At 30.2% G+C, this 19087-nt stretch overlaps 2 protein-coding genes across 5 annotated transcripts in view; one reads left to right on the top strand and one right to left on the bottom strand.

Moving 5' to 3' along the window:
• The window catches only part of LOC108688303 (glucose dehydrogenase [FAD, quinone]), a 7529-nt gene extending 1705 nt beyond the window's left edge, over positions 1–5824 (top strand). The window contains exons 2-6 of the mRNA XM_018194492.1: positions 1324–1554; positions 1652–1822; positions 1949–2604; positions 2796–3582; positions 5592–5824. Coding sequence (XP_018049981.1) covers positions 1356–1554; positions 1652–1822; positions 1949–2604; positions 2796–3582; positions 5592–5671 — 1893 coding nt within the window. The 5' untranslated portion in view covers positions 1324–1355 and the 3' untranslated portion in view covers positions 5672–5824. The remainder of the gene's footprint in view (positions 1–1323; positions 1555–1651; positions 1823–1948; positions 2605–2795; positions 3583–5591) is intronic.
• The window catches only part of LOC108688308 (flotillin-2), a 110877-nt gene that overhangs the window by 7900 nt on the left and 83890 nt on the right, over positions 1–19087 (bottom strand). The gene's annotated exons all lie outside the window — the stretch shown is intronic.

Here is a 19087-nt window from a genome sequence, read left to right as displayed (position 1 = left end):
CTCTCTCTCTCTCTCTCTCTCTCTCTCTCTCTCTCTCTCTCTCTCTCTCTCTCTCTAATTTCATTAAGCTTCTAGTACATTGATAATACATATTACAAAGTTCACAATAAGTGTCACATGTCATTATTTGTTCCCAAAAAAAAATCAGATTTTATAGATAAATAAACGTATATTTACAAACTTTTAATATAACATAATATCTACATCAATTTATTTATCACTATCATGAATATGATCAAAAAACGTTATCATTATCACACGTGCCACTTGTCAAAACATGATTTTTGACAGGAAAACTGATAAAATTGTTCGATAATAGGAAATTGAAGAACTCACACACAAAATAATTGTGAACGCACAAAATTCGCTTGAAATTACTTAACAGATTTGAAAGTTCCACGAGTAATTGATATTCATTTCGCATTGTTATATTGCTCAGACCAAACCACGTAGCTTCTTCTTTGTCAATTTCTAACGTGATAGTTGCCAAGCTATCGGTTTTATTTCGACAGATTTCAGTATAGCGCGTTGGTTTGGTTCGGTTAGATGTTTTCCTAGAAAATTCTTCAATTCTCTTAATTGAATAAAAAGAAAATGAATAATACTATTATTTACATTGTTCAGACAAAAAAAATATTTTTTGAGGAAGTTATAATGTCGCTATGTGGTAAACGAAGAAATTTTTTAAGAAAGTGAACGAAGAAATTTTTGAAGGATCTGTTTTCTTATAAAAAGTTACGTTCATAATTATTAGTTACAAAAAACATTTTATCATTACATTATCATTGTTATTCGACACATTTATTATGTTCTATAAAAATAATAACAAATATTTACTATCTTTTCTGAATTTTAAAAATAATCTTAGAAATTACTTATTATACTAATAAATAATAAGGAATATTCAAGCTTACACAAGATCTTTTTCGCAGAAAATCTATTTAAATCCGTTATATATAAAAAATGTATATGTACTTATTATTTCTTATTTGATATATTTTAATATATTATATTATAAGAAAAGATATACCCAATGTGCTTTTATATAGTTTCATTTTTCTTTTAATTAGAAATCCGTAAGAATATGTCGCAATCATTACCTTTTTTATTTTTGTGAAAAAGGAAAGAAATTACCGAGTGATATATTTGTCCTTCGCGTATAGATACAATTTCGCGCTACACATACACTTGTCATGAGACATTATCGTGTTTCTTTGTTCAATGATATAATAAGAAAATAAATGGAGCATAAGCAATAAATAAATGGAACGAAATATTAATACATTTATTAATTGTGCATGTATGTTATTTAATAAATTTTAGTTCTTTAATAAGAAACATCGTGAGAAAATAAAATGGGCATCGAAAGCTTTGTGACAGAAAGCTTAACTTCAGCATCAACTAGCGGATTTTCATTGCTCTTTCCGATTCTTGCTGCGGCGCTTGCTTATTTTCAATATGAAGCTCTAGATAATGAAGCACCACCAATCGACGTACCATCAGAGATGTTATTACCTTCGTATCATTTTATAGTGATAGGCGGTGGTAGTGCAGGTATGTGTCCGAAATTCTCGTTATTTTGTACGAATACAATACGTAATATAAATACAAACATCTCCTTCCTCTATCCTTCTTCTTCTTTTTGCATCAGGAGCCGTAGTTGCCAGCCGTCTATCCGAAATTGAGGATTGGAACGTATTGTTGCTGGAAGCAGGCGGTGACGAACCTGAGGTCTCAGACGTACCTCTTTTGGCCGGATATCTTCAACTGAGTCAGCTGGATTGGCAATACAAAACTGAGGCACAGGATGATGCCTGTCTAGGTATATGATTTTTCTGTTGTTCCTCCGTCAGTCTTTCTTTCTTTATCTTTAAATCATTAAAACAGTATCTTTTTGTTTCTTTCTGTAGTCAAAGTTTCTTCTTTACTTATTATTAAATTTTTGTAGCGATGGAGAACAGCCGTTGCAATTGGCCTAGAGGTAAAGTTTTAGGTGGAAGCAGTGTTCTCAACTATATGCTCTATTTAAGAGGTAATAAGCGAGATTACGACATTTGGGAGCAGCAAGGTAATCCTGGCTGGGGTTCGCATGATATCCTGCATTATTTTAAGAAATCCGAAGATAATCAAAATCCTTACTTAATTCATACGCCATATCACGCGAAAGGCGGATTCTTGACGGTGCAGGAAGCACCGTGGCACACACCTTTAGCGGCAGTCTTTGTTCAGGCTGGTCAAGAGATGGGATATGAAAATCGTGATATCAATGGCGAGTTTCAAACCGGCTTCATGATCGCCCAGGGTACTATTAGGCGCGGCAGTCGTTGCTCTAGTGCAAAGGCTTTTCTCAGGCCGGCCAGATTTAGGAAGAATCTACATGTGGCGATGCACGCGCATGCAACCAAAGTATTGATACATCCTAAAACAAAGCACATTTACGGAGTAGAATTCGTCAGGGACAACAAAGTCTTTCGCGTGCGCGCAAAGAATGAAGTGATTGTATCCGGCGGGTCGATAAATTCGCCGCAGTTACTAATGTTATCAGGAATCGGGCCAAAGGACCATTTGCGAGAGCTCGGTATTCCAGTGATTCAAGATAGCAAGGTTAGTGCAAAAATTTTTTGGTGCAAAATTTTTTAGTTTCTTTCTCTCTCTTTCTTTCGGATCTCTATCGTTACACTTTATTAAATAAAGTCAAAAACTTTCAAAATCATATATAAGATAAAATCAAATCAGTCAAATTTTCAAGCAATCTCCATTTCATTTATTCATACAATTTGTTTCCGCGTCGCCAGGTAGGCAGCAATTTGCAGGATCATATTGGCTTGGGTGGACTCACATTCATGGTTAATCAAAAGATTTCTATGATGGAAAAACGACTGCAAAGCGTGCAAACGGTGATGCAATACGCTGCGCTGGGCAACGGACCTCTGACAGTGCTCGGAGGCGTCGAGGGTATCGCCTTCATCAACACCAAATACGCAAATGCTTCGCTGGATTTTCCCGACATTGAGCTGCATTTCATTTCTGGCTCGACAAATTCGGATGGTGGCAGACAACTAAGAAAAGTGCATGGATTAACGAAAAAATTCTACGACGCTGTTTTCGGACCGATCAACGACAAGGATACGTGGAGCGTGATTCCTATGTTGTTACGACCAAAGAGTCGCGGTGTAATCAAATTGCGCAGTAAAAATCCATTCGATTATCCTCTTATTTATCCAAATTATTTCAAGGAAACGGAAGATATCGCCACTTTGATTGAAGGAGTGAAAATCAGTGTAGCTTTGAGCAGGACTGATGCCTTCAAGCGATTCGGAAGTGAGCTCAACTCGCATCAGTTTCCAGGATGCAAACATATACCCATGTATACTGATTCTTATTGGGAATGCATGATCAGATACTATAGTGCCACGATTTATCACCCAGTAGGCACATGCAAAATGGGACCTTACTGGGATCCCGAGGCTGTCGTCGATCCGCAACTCAGAGTCTACGGCGTGACTGGGCTGCGCGTGATCGATGCGTCGATCATGCCCAATCTTGTGAGCGGAAACACGAATGGACCAGCAATCATGATAGGTAAGAGATAGAGAGATACATTATTAATTATTATTTTTTAATATTTATTATTGTTATATACTATTATTATTGTTATATAGAGTGAATCAGAGTCATTGAACCAGCTTTTTACCCTATGAGAAAATAATTGACTGCACGTTATAATTCAATTAGGTAAGTCGACAATTTTCTCATAGGATAAAAACTTGGTTCAACGACTCTGATTCATCCTATATATATTATATATATTTCATACCTATACATATATTATATATTATTTAATTTGACGGTAACTTACTTGGTAAATTATGGTAAATTATCTGATAATTTTGGAGAGCTGATTAAATGATAATTTAAAAAAAATTTTTTAAATATAAAAAATTTGATATGCAGCTCAGAAAGAGTATTGAGTAAAACATTTTATCTAACATATATTTTCTATAAAATATTTTAATATTGTGCATGCATCAGGAAACACAGTAGTGTGTTGGCGCTAAGCCAAGCGTAACGATATTACTGCGTTCTTTTTATTGATATTGTGTATGTGCGTGTGTCCCACAGAATGGGACAGTAACTCTGTTCATTTAAAATATTTATGCTATTTTTAGAGATATGAAATAATTATTGAAGTTGCTTAGTATCAAGAGAGGTACAGGTATAATACTATATAATAGTTTTTCTATAGATGGAGGTGCTTCGGAGAAGTCATTTCAAAGTCATCTCCACTTTTTTAAATGGAATTGTACGATTTTTTTACACAATAAGATTCTTCTAATTATTCTGTACATAAAAGTATTAAGGCAGTGATATAAAAAAACCATAGTTTACGAGATATTTTATATTTTATGCTGGCATATATTGACATAAAATTTTAAATAACTTGTAAGCTATTAATTCTTTTATAATCGTACCTTAATACTTTTATGAACAGAATAATAAGATGAATCAACTGGTGGAAAGAAAACACATAGTAGCTTTAAAAAAAATATGTATGGAAAAAGGATAATTTTTTAAATAAGCAATATAAGTACCATAGAAAAACTATTAGTAGTATCGTACTCTCTTGATGCTATACAACTTTTCAATAAATATATTATTAATATCTCTAAAAATTTAAATCTCTCTAAAATTTAATATCTCTAAAAATAGCAGAAATATTTTAAGTAGACAGAGTTACTGCTCCACTCTGTATATTATATACACATAACATATATTAATTAGAAAGCTGGGCTGTGTGTGTGTATGTAATAACTAAGGAAATATAAAAAAAATTTAATTAGATTTTTTTATAATGTAAAAGGTGTGGCAGATGCCATCTATTTTTCATATTTCCGTCATACTTTACAAGCTTACACAACTGGATTATAGCAGTATTATGGTACATATAATTGAAAATTTTTAATATAAGACACAAAAATGAAAATATTTTAAATTATAGTTATATATACAGAAAATAAACTTTTATTGTATTTGCATCCTATATTACATAAGTTACATAATTGCACCAGAATATTTAATCTAAGCAAAAAGAATAATTTTTAATTAATTAACAAAAAGTTAAAATTAAATTTAAAATCGATTCACAGAACAATAAATCAACAAGTCATAAATATAAAAATATAATATAATATATAAATAAATATCAGCAAGATATTTATTTTCAGAATAATTTTATCAATTTATGAAAATACATTTGATGAGAACAGGTTTATTCATGTTATATTCGCATGTTGTAATCTTCTTCTAAAAATGTTTATACTGAATACAAAATAAATATATTCAAGCGTTAGAAAGAGAGAAAATTCTAAATGCAAAGAGTGCAAACTCTGACAGATCTAATATAAATAATGTTATTTTATCTTATACAATATCATAAACGCTGAAAATATAAATATAGCCTATTTAAAATATAAATATGGCATAAAACTGTCAAAAACAACAAATTATCAATAAATTATTAATCTTACTGTAATTTTACCGTAAATAATTGTTAGATTGAATCTGACTGATAATTTCACATCTCTATATAGGTGAGAAAGGAGCAGATATGATTAAGAAATATTGGTTAAAGTGGAAGAACAGATACGAAGAAAAGGTAACTAGCAGATGATAAGACGAATCCGCGCGCTTATCTTCGTGATGACAACATATATATCTGTTTTTTATTGTATTCTGAATCGGTGAAATAAGTTGAAACAAACATATATTTATGTATACTAATTGAGAAAGTGCAGCAATAAAAAATAGACCTAATATGATAATACGAGAGCACTAGTGTTGTTAACATGAAAAGACTTTCAGAAAAAACTGGAAACTCTGAACTCTACTATTTTACTATATTTTGTATAAGCCATATTGATATAAGAATATCTGAATGTACATGTAATTTTTCGTATAAATATTTACGTGTATGTATCTATATGTTTTTAGAGAGCGCTTGCAAATAACGGAATATTAAAGTTTGATACCATGGCGTAAAATGATGTGTAAACATCATTTTACATATAGTCTATTTTCTTAGATTCTCTTTTTTGTTTTCGACAAATATTAAATATATACCTATCTTATTTTCAATTCCAAAAGTACACTAACAGCAACAGAAAACAGATTTATAATAATGTTATATTATATAATGTTATATTATATAACGGTTTTACTGTTGTCGAAATTGAATTTTAATCTTACAATTAGTAAATGATCGATGCTCGATATGAAAAATAAATATTTGAACTCCATTCAAATAATTGTTGATTATTTCTTACCTTAATTATTCCGTGCGTCGATAAAATTTTCCACTTCTAAAAATAATCCCTTTTACTAAAATAATGGAAAATTTTACGAGGAAAATTCGTATTTTTCACGTTTTAAATAAGTGAGAGAAGCAACTATCATTGTTTTCGTCGGATTTCAAATCAGCAGAACTGCACATTCACAATAATATGTATCAAGATTTAAATTCGTTGAACTGAGCAGTGCGAGTTTAATGTGTAAATGATCACAATTACAATATTACTGTAATTATCGCTGTATTAACTATCATTAATCAAAAAGTAATTGGTAGTGAACAATTACCTTAAAGATAATTTATTTAATATTTTTGTCAAGTTTTTCTCTATCTTTTATTTTAAATATTCTATCTTATTTTAAATATTCTTTTTTATAAATTTTTATAAGTAGTAATCAAACTTTTTTGTGGAAAGATTAAACTATCGCTCCCGAAAGGATGAACAACTGTTGCTGATGACAAAAATATTAAATCATTATTCTGATATCAGAATTTTTTTCTCGTAGATGAATGTGAAGAATGTATGTGAAGAAAAATTAAATTCTAAACTGAATATCAATTAATTTCATTAATTGTAAATTCAATTTCCTTTCTTGTAAATCAATAAAATAAAGAGATCAAGATTGAATATTCACAATCTCAAGATTGAATATTTTTCTAAGTTGTTAAACCGTTATTTATTGTTATTTTTCATTATAGAAAATTAATTTCCTTCGGCAACGAGTCCAAAATCCACTACGATTAAAAACATTTAAAAGATCCGTGACGTAACATTTTTTAAGTAACAATTATAAATTTTTAAATGAATCAAGCATATTCAGGAATCTCTCAGATAATTTAATTGCCAATTGTATATCACAAATATATAAATAGGTAATAAACAAATATAATATAAACAGGCAGATTATTATAAATTAAATTAATTAATTTCTGTAAATTATATTACATTTATAATTTTAAATAACATATGCAATCTTGTGAAATTTGCCATAATAAGAACAAATTTCATAACAAAGTTGAATATGTACAATTATTTGATATTGCATCGATTACAAAGTTTCACTAATTGTAAATCTCATTCATATTCTCAATGCATGTATTTAATACGATCTATATTTATTTCATATTAATATTTAATCTACAACAATCCATTTTCCATGTGAAACGTACTAGAACATTTAAAAATCGCGAGACCTTATTGAAGACATTCGTGACTATGAATGTAACGTGTCCATAAAAGAGAAATAAGTACACGCGTCACTTAGAATTTTTTCATAATTATCTACTAATTGATCTTTTCATAATTACGATTCAACTAATTAAATGCATACGATAACAAAAGTAGAACAACTCAATATGTACAAAAGGTATTGCTTTCTTTTAGACGCAAGTAATAAAATTAGTCTACAATCATACGTGGATTACTTATAGTACGATCGTGTACGATATAGTATGATCGTGAACGTATCTCTATCTACGTACCTTTGCAAATTTTTTACGCTTTTCAAAGTGTTATATTACTATGTAATATACATATAGTATAGCAACGATAATAACAACATACAACATGCCAATTGTAAAAAATCTATTTTAATATTTTCTGTAAAAAAAGGATTAGAACGACTACAGTAAATTTCTATATGAAATACTGCTAAGGTAAATAAAATCTTTTATCGGCAAGCAATTTTTAATTCTTTGTTTAGTTATCGATAAATAGCACATAATTCGTCGGCTTTTCAATAATTAAATACTACACGCTATTTAGAAATAAAAATATATAAAAATGTAAAAAGTACAAAACAAAATTTATCTAATTTAATCATGTTTGTGTTATTAATTTATTCTAATTAATACTACAAAAGAACTTTTGTAAGTTCTATAATATTAATAAAAAAAATATACAAAATAAATATATTAATACTATAAAAATTCTATATTGGCGAAAACAAATTTTAAAAAATAACTGCAAAAAATATCAAAATAGTTATCTAGGACAAGCGAAGTACAATAGAGAGAACGGCAGATAATGATAAAATATATTAAAATCGTAATCATTAATAGCAAAATGCTAGAATATGTTATACAGATATTATAATAATGGTTGTGAGCATAATAATCGTAGAACATCTGTTTCAAGAAAAAATCTGTACCGTATATAAATATCTGTAAATACATATTGTATATTATATGATGTATCCGCATGCAGTATTTTTTTTCTCCTTTTTTTCCTTTCATGTATTTTGTGTGTGTGTGTGTGTGTGTGTGTGTGTGTGTGTGTGTGTGTGTGTGTGTGTGTGTGTAAATTTTTAGCAATGATATTACTAGAACTTAGTAAAAATAATTAACATTCTCTCTTCAACAACAGGATAATTATATTATATAGAACGACAAATTCAGCACCATCTGATTGCAGTAGTACATGTATATGATGATCATGTCCTTAATTTCGAAGTTGCTCTTCATGATATTGGGATATCTCATTATTAACATGCGTCCAGATATCATGGACAAGGAGAATCGTCTACAAACATTATTAATGGAAAAACTGTTGGCTCAGTATGATTACGTGATAATTGGCGGAGGATCAGCAGGAGCTGTGTTAGCCAGCCGATTGTCAGAGGATGAAAATTGTACCGTCCTTCTACTCGAAGCTGGCGTCGATGAAGTTCCTTTGTCCGATGTACCATGGTCATATCTCACACTGCAGCGTACATATCTGGATTGGGATTTTAAAACGGAATCGTCGTCCAATTATTGCTTGGCGATGCATAATCATCAATGTAGATGGCCACGTGGCAAGGTATTTTAAATATCTTAATTATTTTATAGATAACAATGTGCATGTACAAAGAACGATGATTAAGAATTAATTTATTCTACACTCGAGAAAACGTTGAATCGTAAACTTTTGAATGTCAGAAGATAGTCGAATCGATAATTTAACAAAGAAATAACTTTTTACAATGGCCTATTATTGATGATATAACTAACAAAAAAATCACTTTATGTGAAAAAGAATCAAAAGAATATATAACTAGATAAATAGAATAAAATTTAATCATACAATATTTTGCTCCGCGCAAAACTGTTTCTAAAATGATTAAATTAATAATTTAATTAATTTGTTATTTAATAAAGAATTTGAATTCGAAAATCTAGTTGATTCTGATTGGCATTTATACTTTTATTATTCATATTCTTCAGAACTTTTATTATTCTTTTTTTGAAATAATATGTTTATGGTTTTTCAAATTTGAACATTAATGTTATATTGGGCAACTATTAAAATTGTATTGAAAATGAACCGTTAATTTTCTTCTTCCGATTCGACGATCGTTTTTCAGATCAGGATTACAAAGTTTGAAATATCAATTTCATTTAAAGTCATTATACAAGCGAATTTATGAGCATGAAATCTCGAAAGAAGTGTTCAAAAACTTTTAAAAAAAAATTACTTTGTAGAAATATTATTAATGTGATAAATAGAGGCATTTTTATAATAAAATTTTTATATAAAAAACATTTTTTGATATCTTAAATAGTTTTTGAGACATACAACAAAAAAACTAAAAACCACTTTACTTATAATGAGATTTCCCCCTTAAAACCATTTTTTTTACTAATTAATATTTTCTAAATTTATCTATTTACGTAACCTATTCTACTTTCATTAAAATCAATACAAAATTTCATAAAATTAGATTTGACACTCGTAAGATTTTCTTTGTAAATCTTCGCTTGAAACTTTTTTTAATCTATATTTATTATGAAATCTACAATATGCTCCTGTATAGTTTTTGTTTCTACTATAGAAGCACTCAATAAGAAACATCTTTCCTTCGATAGTTATTATTTATGATAACACTTAAAAGCTTATACAATTATTCAAATGAAATTGACGAGTCTCAAATATTCAATTCTAACCAGAAAAACGAATGAAATGCAGAAGGAAAAATATAGTAGTTCACTTTCAATCTTAATAGTCATCCTGCATCATGTATTATTGAAATTTTAACTAAAAATTTTCATTTTTAACAAAAAAATCTTCATTTTAACTAAAAAAATATCAAGGACTATTTTTCGATATAATTCACATTTTCAAGGTGTTAGGTGGTAGCAGTGTATTAAATGCGATGCTTTACATTCGCGGTAACAAAAGGGACTATGATTCTTGGGCGGCTCTTGGTAACGTGGGATGGGATTACGAGAGCGTTCTGCCGTATTTCAAGAGATCAGAAGATGCCAGGGTCAAGGAACTTGCCGACTCGCCTTATCATAAAAAAAATGGATACTTGACAGTAGAATATTTTAAGTATAATCCACCGATAGCCGATTATATTGTTCACTCCGGCGAAGAGTTGGGATACAAAGTACACGATGTGAATGGCGCAAATCAGACGGGTTTTACGCATTCTTTTGGTACTTTGAGGGATGGATTAAGATGCAGCACTGCTAAAGCTTATCTCCGTCCCGCTTCAAAGAGGAAAAATCTATATGTCAGCTTGGAATCGTTTGTGGAAAAAATACTAGTGAGAAAAGGTTCAGGAAATCTAATTGTTCTTCTTTAAATATTCTCTTTTGATAAGTTATCAATATCAAATTAATGTAATATATCCGCATTCACGGAGAAAACAAACACGATCTACACATTTTATGATTAGATTGAAGGACTTGAGCGCGTTATTTAATTCCGCACGCATTATTGTCATATTCTTGAGCAGCCTAAGGATAATGACAATATAATGCATGCGGAACTAAATAACGTGCTCGAGTCCTCCAATCTAATCATAAAGTGTGTAGATCGTTCTCTTCGTGGAAGTGATATTCATTCATTTTATCAATGTTGTACGTAATATATTAATGGAAATATAAGTATTGATTTCCGGTCAGGTCATTAGACATTATTTATGAGATAATTATACAGCGAAATCAAGTTGCGGTTTTGATGATATCGCAGGCATCATTTATATAAAGAAATAAACGAATAAAAGAAGCAACTTGTTTGCAGATGATAAATCGAAAGTGGCGCAAGGGGTGCTGTTCCGCAAGGGTAAAAGACGTTTCATAGTTGGAGCAAAACGCGAAGTGATTCTCTCTGCAGGGGCGATACAGTCGCCACAATTATTGATGTTGTCGGGAATTGGGCCGAGGCATCATCTCGAGAAGATGAACATATCTGTGGTGCATCATGCACCTGGTGTAGGACAAAATCTTCAAGATCATGTGGGAATGGGTGGGATAATCTATATCATCGATCCTCCGCACAGTATATCAGAACGAAACAAATTCAGTATGAAACTATCTGAAATTACAAAGTTGAGAAACATTCGAGAAATGCTGTGGAACAGTTCTGGTCCTCTCTATACGACAGCATACAGTGCTGGAATGGCGTTTCTCAATACCAAGTAAGCAATATATATTATGTGAGAGAATCCCGTTTGCCTATATCTCATTTGCTTACAGATCGGCAGCCTACATGTATTGTCTATAGCTCGATTGTTTATGTGCACTTTTGCGCACGAATAAAAATTTCAAAAACGAAGTCACGTTTGTCTATAGCAACAGAAAAAATTAATCAATTAATGCTTAGTGATTCTTTAATATGATTGGTTCTTGCCTTCAGTTCTTTGTTCTAAATCTAACTGTAGGAATCAATCGTATTAAAGAATTAAGCGCTAACTAATTAGTTTTCTCTGTTGAACGCAGCCTATGTATTAACAATCAATCTGTAGGCAAATGTGATTTCGTTTCTGAAATTTTTATTTGTGCGCAAAAGTCCAGCAGTGTCCTGTTGTTTTGGAAAAAATATCCATAATTTTTTTATATATATATTCAATGCATTCAATGACTGATTCAACTTCTTGCAGTATGTCATTTGGTAAAATTAATGTGTTAACCCTAATGGAAAAATTTCGCTGAAATTAATCCACGTTTTGGGACATTTTAGTCCGAAATTTCAATATTTCAGAAAAATTCCATCTTCTTAGTTGAATTCCAAATTTTTAGCTAAAAAATTCATTTTCAGCAAAATTTCACAGAAATTTCAATAAAAATTTCCGAGAAATTTCAGTTCAATTTCAGCGATTTTTCGGTATGTTGTATAGGTGAAAAATTCACTTTCAGTGAAATTTCAGTAAAATGTTCCAAAACGTGGAATAATTTCAGCGAAATTTTTTCATCAAGAGAATGATTGATATTGTTTTGTACGATATTATTTTGATATGGATTAATGATGTAGATTATCTTTGTAGTGAAGGTCGAGATAAAAGTCACAATAGACATTGACTTTAAAATTATACAGAATATATTAGTATATTAGATAAATTATGAAAATGATATAAATATAGAGTATCAACAAATTGTTTTTATTACTTAATTATCATTCGCATTTTTATTAGAAAGATATAATCTTGCTATTATAAATATTAAAGGATTCGTTACGTATACGTGAGAATCTTAGAAATGATATCTCGCATATTTGTTCCTCCGTGATAATTAACCGTGATACTAAACGAATGTGTCCGCGTAAGTTTCGCAAAGAGCCCGTTTTCCTTCAGCTTCACGCAAATATCCCATGCATCGATCTTTTCATTGATAACGATGATGTTCAACAGGCCCTTTCCTCTCACTAAAGTAATTATCTTCTTCGACTTGTTAAGCTCATCTCTGAATAAGTGACTTTTTCGGCATTTTCAGCAAGTTTCTCTTCCTCTAGGACGAAAAGCGCTTCGAAAGCAATCTTGCATTCCAAAGAATTATCACTATAAGTAGAATCACTATAAGTATAAGAAATGCTCTTCAGGCTTGATTGTGCATGGGATCATTCGCTAATATCCCGGAAACAGGATAAAATCCTCTGATGCTTTATCGAATATCAGATATTCGGCTTTACATTTTCATAATCCATTGCGATCCTCTTCCCTGTTCTCGCTAAGTCGGTTTGTACTTCATCTGCAATCCACAGCACATTGCGTTGCAAAGTTCTCGAATTCCTCTCAGATCCGTCCTTTTTGAGACAACAACAATTTTAAGGATAAGGCTCGAAGATGGCTTATTTCTTTTTAAATTTTTGCACGTAAAAAGCTTATCTTAGGACACAATATCAGCTTCATCTTTTTAGGCTCCATTATAAAGGCGTAGACATTTGGATCGACGAGAGTTCGTTGAAGCACCGGGAAATCGTCATAAGGTATGTATATATGACTTCGAAGCCCGGCATAAATGCACGAAGCCATTGTAAATGCTAGGATCGATACTCGAAGAAATAGCGTTCACAGTTTCTTCCCCAGAAATTGCCTTCCGCAAACACTATCTTGGCTTAATTCTGCGATATATCCTTATATAAGTATCCCCATTTACGTACCAATTTGCATGCTGTTTCACCACTTTCTACTTCTATGTTCATTGGTAATTATTTATCATAGCTGAAGAAATGAATTTTTTTTAATATGAATAAATTCGATAGCATCTATCGATAACATCTTGTCGATATGAGTTTGGGGTTTGGGAATCAAAATTAATATTTTGTACCTAAAAAGTTTCGTAATATATATTCTTCGAATTCATCTAAATGATTTAAATAAAATATCAGAATTAAAGTCTTCGCCTGGTTAATCATCGCTTTGTAGATTTTGGGATGACAATGGTTTTGATTAACTGCCAAATAAGCGCTTAGAAAATCGAAGTATCCCCTCGTTTCGCCTCGACGTCCCACCCTGACTTTTGTATAGAGTCACAGGAAGTGAATGATAATTGTGAGCACCATATTTAGATCAAATATTTGAGATGTAAGTGGCATTGAATGTGCTAAAAAAGAAGAAACATTTAAGTTTTGAGAGTATTTAAATTACTTTTAAGTATTTCTTTTTAAGTATTTCAATAATAAGAAAGTAATTACATACAAATAAATTGGATACAGATTGCTTTAAAAATATATAATATAATATAACAATCTAATTTATACAAATTATGATAAAATCACAAAATTAATACTAATTAATTATATTACCTGAGACTAGGGCAATAATAACGTTTTTGATGATCTTTTGATATTTTGCAGTCTCTTAATGGTTTCATCATAAATTACTTCCTTGTTAAACTCTCACTTACTACACGTGTTTTCATTTCCATCGTTACTATACAAGGATTTAGTTGATATTCAAGTGTTCATACTTTTAATTTTCAGTAAAATATACCGATTAAAGTAACTGTGTAAAATCTTTATTCTGGAAGAATACATAAAGAAGAGCCTCGTAAAGAGTATAAGTAGAGTTGCCGAAAATTGTAAATTGCAAAAAAAAATTTAACAACAAATTAAAAGAGAATTTTTCAAAAAAAATCACAAAAGACACTTTTATTTTAAAAAATTACTAATCATATTTAAAATAGGGATAAAAATAAAAGAATTAAAGGAATGAATATGTATATTTCAATAAACAAATATGTCAATAGATTCCATATAAATATATTTATCTCGAGAAGTTTTGAATCTTGAAAATTGTGACTTTTTGAAAAAACATGATCAGTATCGCTTCTTTATATAAAGTGACAAACGTTAGATAGGGGAAAGAATGAATATCAACTTTTTTCTCCTCCCCGGTTTCTATAAATGCTACGTGGATTTCACACGTTGTAAGTATGCCATACCTTAATATATAATAAATAAGGATTAATATTTTGGACCGTGAGTTAAGTAGTCCATTTTAAATTAAATATATATAACCTTCGTAACTGTTCTGTCAATTATAATGGAGTGAAAGTTTGTTTGAAAAGACAGCCACAACTGTCTTATCTGAATTATTATTAATTTCATTATTTATTCGAAATTCACATATAAAATTGTATATTGTTATCAGTAATAATTTCTTTTTCTGTTGATTAATATTAAAAATGCGTCAGTACATGTATAACAGGTATTTTAATATCCTTTCCTCCTGTCAGTCTGGTTTTTGTCGATCTCACAGCACGATGGAATTGCTTCACATCTCTAACATTGTGCTTCGTAATTTCGACAATAGTCGCCTTACTTCCATCGTTGCGCTGGACTTCACAAAGACTTTCGATACAGTCAATCATGACCTACTTTTAGCCGAACTCAAGTTATGCGGTCTTTCTCATTCTGCCCTCTTGCTAATTTATTCGTTTTCCTTTCGTCTTTCGTCTTTCCTTACAAATCGCACGCAGCAAGTTGTCATATACAGAGTGTCCCATTTTAAACGATCAAATATTTCTTGAACAGTGCATTTTAAGGAAAAATGTTTCAGACAAAAGTTTTGGGACTTTGAGGAGGGCATAAGATAGTTTGAGTGGCGTCATCAGAGCAAGGTCACTTTGAATTTTTTAAACGGAATCCCCCATTTTGTATTACGTATTCTTATGTAGCTTACCTCGAGAACTTTCAAATAACATTTGTCAAGATCAAGATCATTGCAGATTGTTCCTCTTATTTTTATTTTTGCAAAAAACTTTTACATAAAAATAAAAATAAGAGGTACAACCTCCAATAACTTTGAACTTGACAAATGTTATTCAGAACATACTCTTGAATAACATTTAAGAGGTTTTTAACCGTCGATCGAGCCTTACCTTGCGTAATGCCTGCTAATGCCTGAGATGTTGCAACTTACAAGCCTTATAACTCGAAAAGTACTTAATGAAAATAAACTTAATTAGTGTTTTGGAAAGCTTTCGAGATAGCTACAAGAATATGTAACGAAAAATAAAGAGTTTCGTTAAAAAAATTCAAAGTAATCTTATCTTGACCTTGATGATGCCACCCAAAATCAAACTAATGGCACATTTCATGTCCCCTTTAAAGTCTCAAAACTTTTGTCTGAAACATTTTTCCTTAAAATGCACTGTTCAAGAAATATTTGAAGTGATTGATTAAAATGAGACATCTTGTATAATCCTTTTCCTTTTTTCTTCTCGTGCCGTTCTCTCTGAATGTTCTGAATTCCCCAAGAATTCATTCTCGAACTTTTACTTTTTAATATTTTTGTCTCTGATTTGTCTAATATTTCTTTATCCTCCGAGCAAATGCTCTTTATGCAAATGACGTAATTTTTCTCAAATCCTTTCATCCATTCGATGCTTTAACAATCTGTTCTACTTTGAATACAGATGTAAAATCTATTGAATGGTCCACTGATAATGCTCTGTATCTAAATCCTTCTAAAACATCCTTCCTGATCGTTGCTTCTTCAACATTGTTATCCGGTATTTAGTCCTTCGACATTTCTCTTAATTCTATTCCAATTCCTCGCTCCTCCTCTATTAAGATTCTTGGTGTCCACGTTGATTCTTCATAATCATTCGAGTTATACGTGATCGTCAAGTGTCGGATTGCTTATACTTTACGTCTTCTTTCCCCTTACGTCTCCTTCGTTATATCCTTTCCTGCTCTAAAAAACTCCTCACTTTTCAATTGCTTGTTATTTTTTTATTTGATTACGCTGACATCGTCTACGTTTCGGCTCTTAACCAACATCTGCTAAATCTCGTACAGCGTCTCCAAAATTCTTCTATTGCATCCGTAAATATAGCCATATGTCTCAGTATTATCAGAGATCTGGCTGGCTTAAGATTTAGCAACGTTTTATTCTCCATCTGTCTTATATTTTCATTGTCATGCTGTCTTTTCTTTCCTTCACTCCAATATTTCTCTATATCTGCAACATCTTCTTCAGTTGAACTCTAAACATTATTACTCTTTTAACCCTCTTGTCACCAAGATACCAAGATTACTTATCCTTTCCCATATATCGTTTCACTAAGTTCCGTGCTGCTTTCTTCTACACCTCTGTCAAATATTTTAATTCCCTTCCTGATTCATAAAAATGCCTCTCTATCCTCTTTTCGTTCCGCTGAGTCGCGTCACTCACAGTATTTAAACGAGACTGATGAAATTAGTGTGTTTGCGAGTGTATGCGCGTATGTATGTGTGTATGTATGATTGCAGCTACTGATTTATCTCTTATTTCATTGTTATCTTATTTCGGTTTATTTATTGGTAACTTTGTAACAGCAATTTTGCTGACGCCTAATCATTTGCAAGCTACTATTGTCTATTGCATTTATGTTATTGCATGTTAACTATACTCTATTGTATCATATTATGTCTATTACTCTGTTAACATGTAGTCTTTTTCATAAAGCTTTGCAATAAACTAAACTAAATTAAATTAAATTAAATTAAATTAAATTATTTAAAGAGAAAATAATACTTTCTTCATCTATCGAAAAAAAATGTTTCGGAAACGCGCACACTTTTATTTTTATTTGGATAAATTTTAGAAGTATTCTAAAATTTTAATTAAAAAGATTACAAATGACGTATAATTTTTATATATTATAGTTCACTTTTTTTACGCGTACATTTTAAGACTAAAGTTTAAAAAATCTTGAAGATGTACGCGTAAAAAAATTAAATGAATAGTTTTAGAATGACAGCATCAATTTGCACCAATTGGCTAATTTGATTCAATATGATAACTCTGAAACTTTGTAAAGATGTGACAACGAAGAATTAAAATTAATTTCGTTACATTACATACATTATATATTGTATATAACATAATTAAATAATTATATAAATTATTATATAATTTATATAATTATATAAATATTAGTCATATTATAAATATTAGTCATATTTTACAATGAAAATGTCTTTTAAATTTAATATATCAAATTATTTATCTTTTTCATAAAAGATTTTAATTAGATTGTTTTTTAATTTTTTCCGATTAATATTTAGATTGTTAAAATAATAATAGCAAAAGCTTAAAAAAATAAATTCTACTATATTCTTACAAAGATTGTTTCAATCAGTATATTCTCAGTAGTCACTGATCAAATCAATCACAAGCGAACTTATAAGCTTGTCTCGAAGATTAGTCAGTAGTAAATATTGCATTTCGATACGAGAATCTCGGAATATCGTCTCAGAACTTTTCGTGTCATTAAAAGTAACATTTCCGAGATTATCATTTGTTTTTTTTTGTCTCGTCTCGAAAAAATTGGAGACAAAATAAGAAATCAGAATAAGAAATAAACATTACTTATGAAAAAGTTCAGAGGCACCTATCACGGAATCGAAGTTATTCTCTAGATTTCTATTATGTTTTCGAAAACGGAATAATTCCGAATCCGGAATCGGAATCCATTCCGATTGTTTCCACATAATAGGTGCCCAGTCATTGATTCCGTCGCATCGACTTAATAAAAAACACATATTTTTGCATCAGCAGTAGCCAAAATTAATTAAATTTAAATATTAAAAGATCAAGCTCAAATCAAATAATTGATTTAAAAAAATTAATTGTATAATATTAGTTAAGAAAATTAATTAATATACATTTACAGCTCTTAATGACAATTAAAACATTTTATTCATTTGAATAAAATAAAAATAAAGTGTTATAATTATTATTTATTGTTATTATTTATTAATTTATTTATTAATTTATTATAACTTTAGAAAATATTCTTACTAATATTTTATGCAGTATATTTTATGAAGTACACAAACATAAATAAAGATGCACCAATCTCAAAATTTTTTACAAAATTTACGAAATTTTACAGCGTGAATTAAAAATTGCGTACAAATGCGATTTACAGTTTTCGAAAGAATGAATTTTTGTAAAAAATTTTGAGATCTGATGTATACCTTCATAAAATATCAGGCTAATTTTTGAAGTATCTATCCGAAAAACAAGAAATTTCAAGCTGCAAAAT

The sequence above is a fragment of the Atta colombica genome, unplaced genomic scaffold (genome assembly GCF_001594045.1).
Source record: "Atta colombica isolate Treedump-2 unplaced genomic scaffold, Acol1.0 scaffold228, whole genome shotgun sequence".
NCBI classification, from domain to species: Eukaryota; Metazoa; Arthropoda; class Insecta; order Hymenoptera; family Formicidae; genus Atta; species Atta colombica.
Note: the sequence above shows the minus strand (reverse complement) of the source record. Positions and strands in the feature narration are given on the sequence as shown.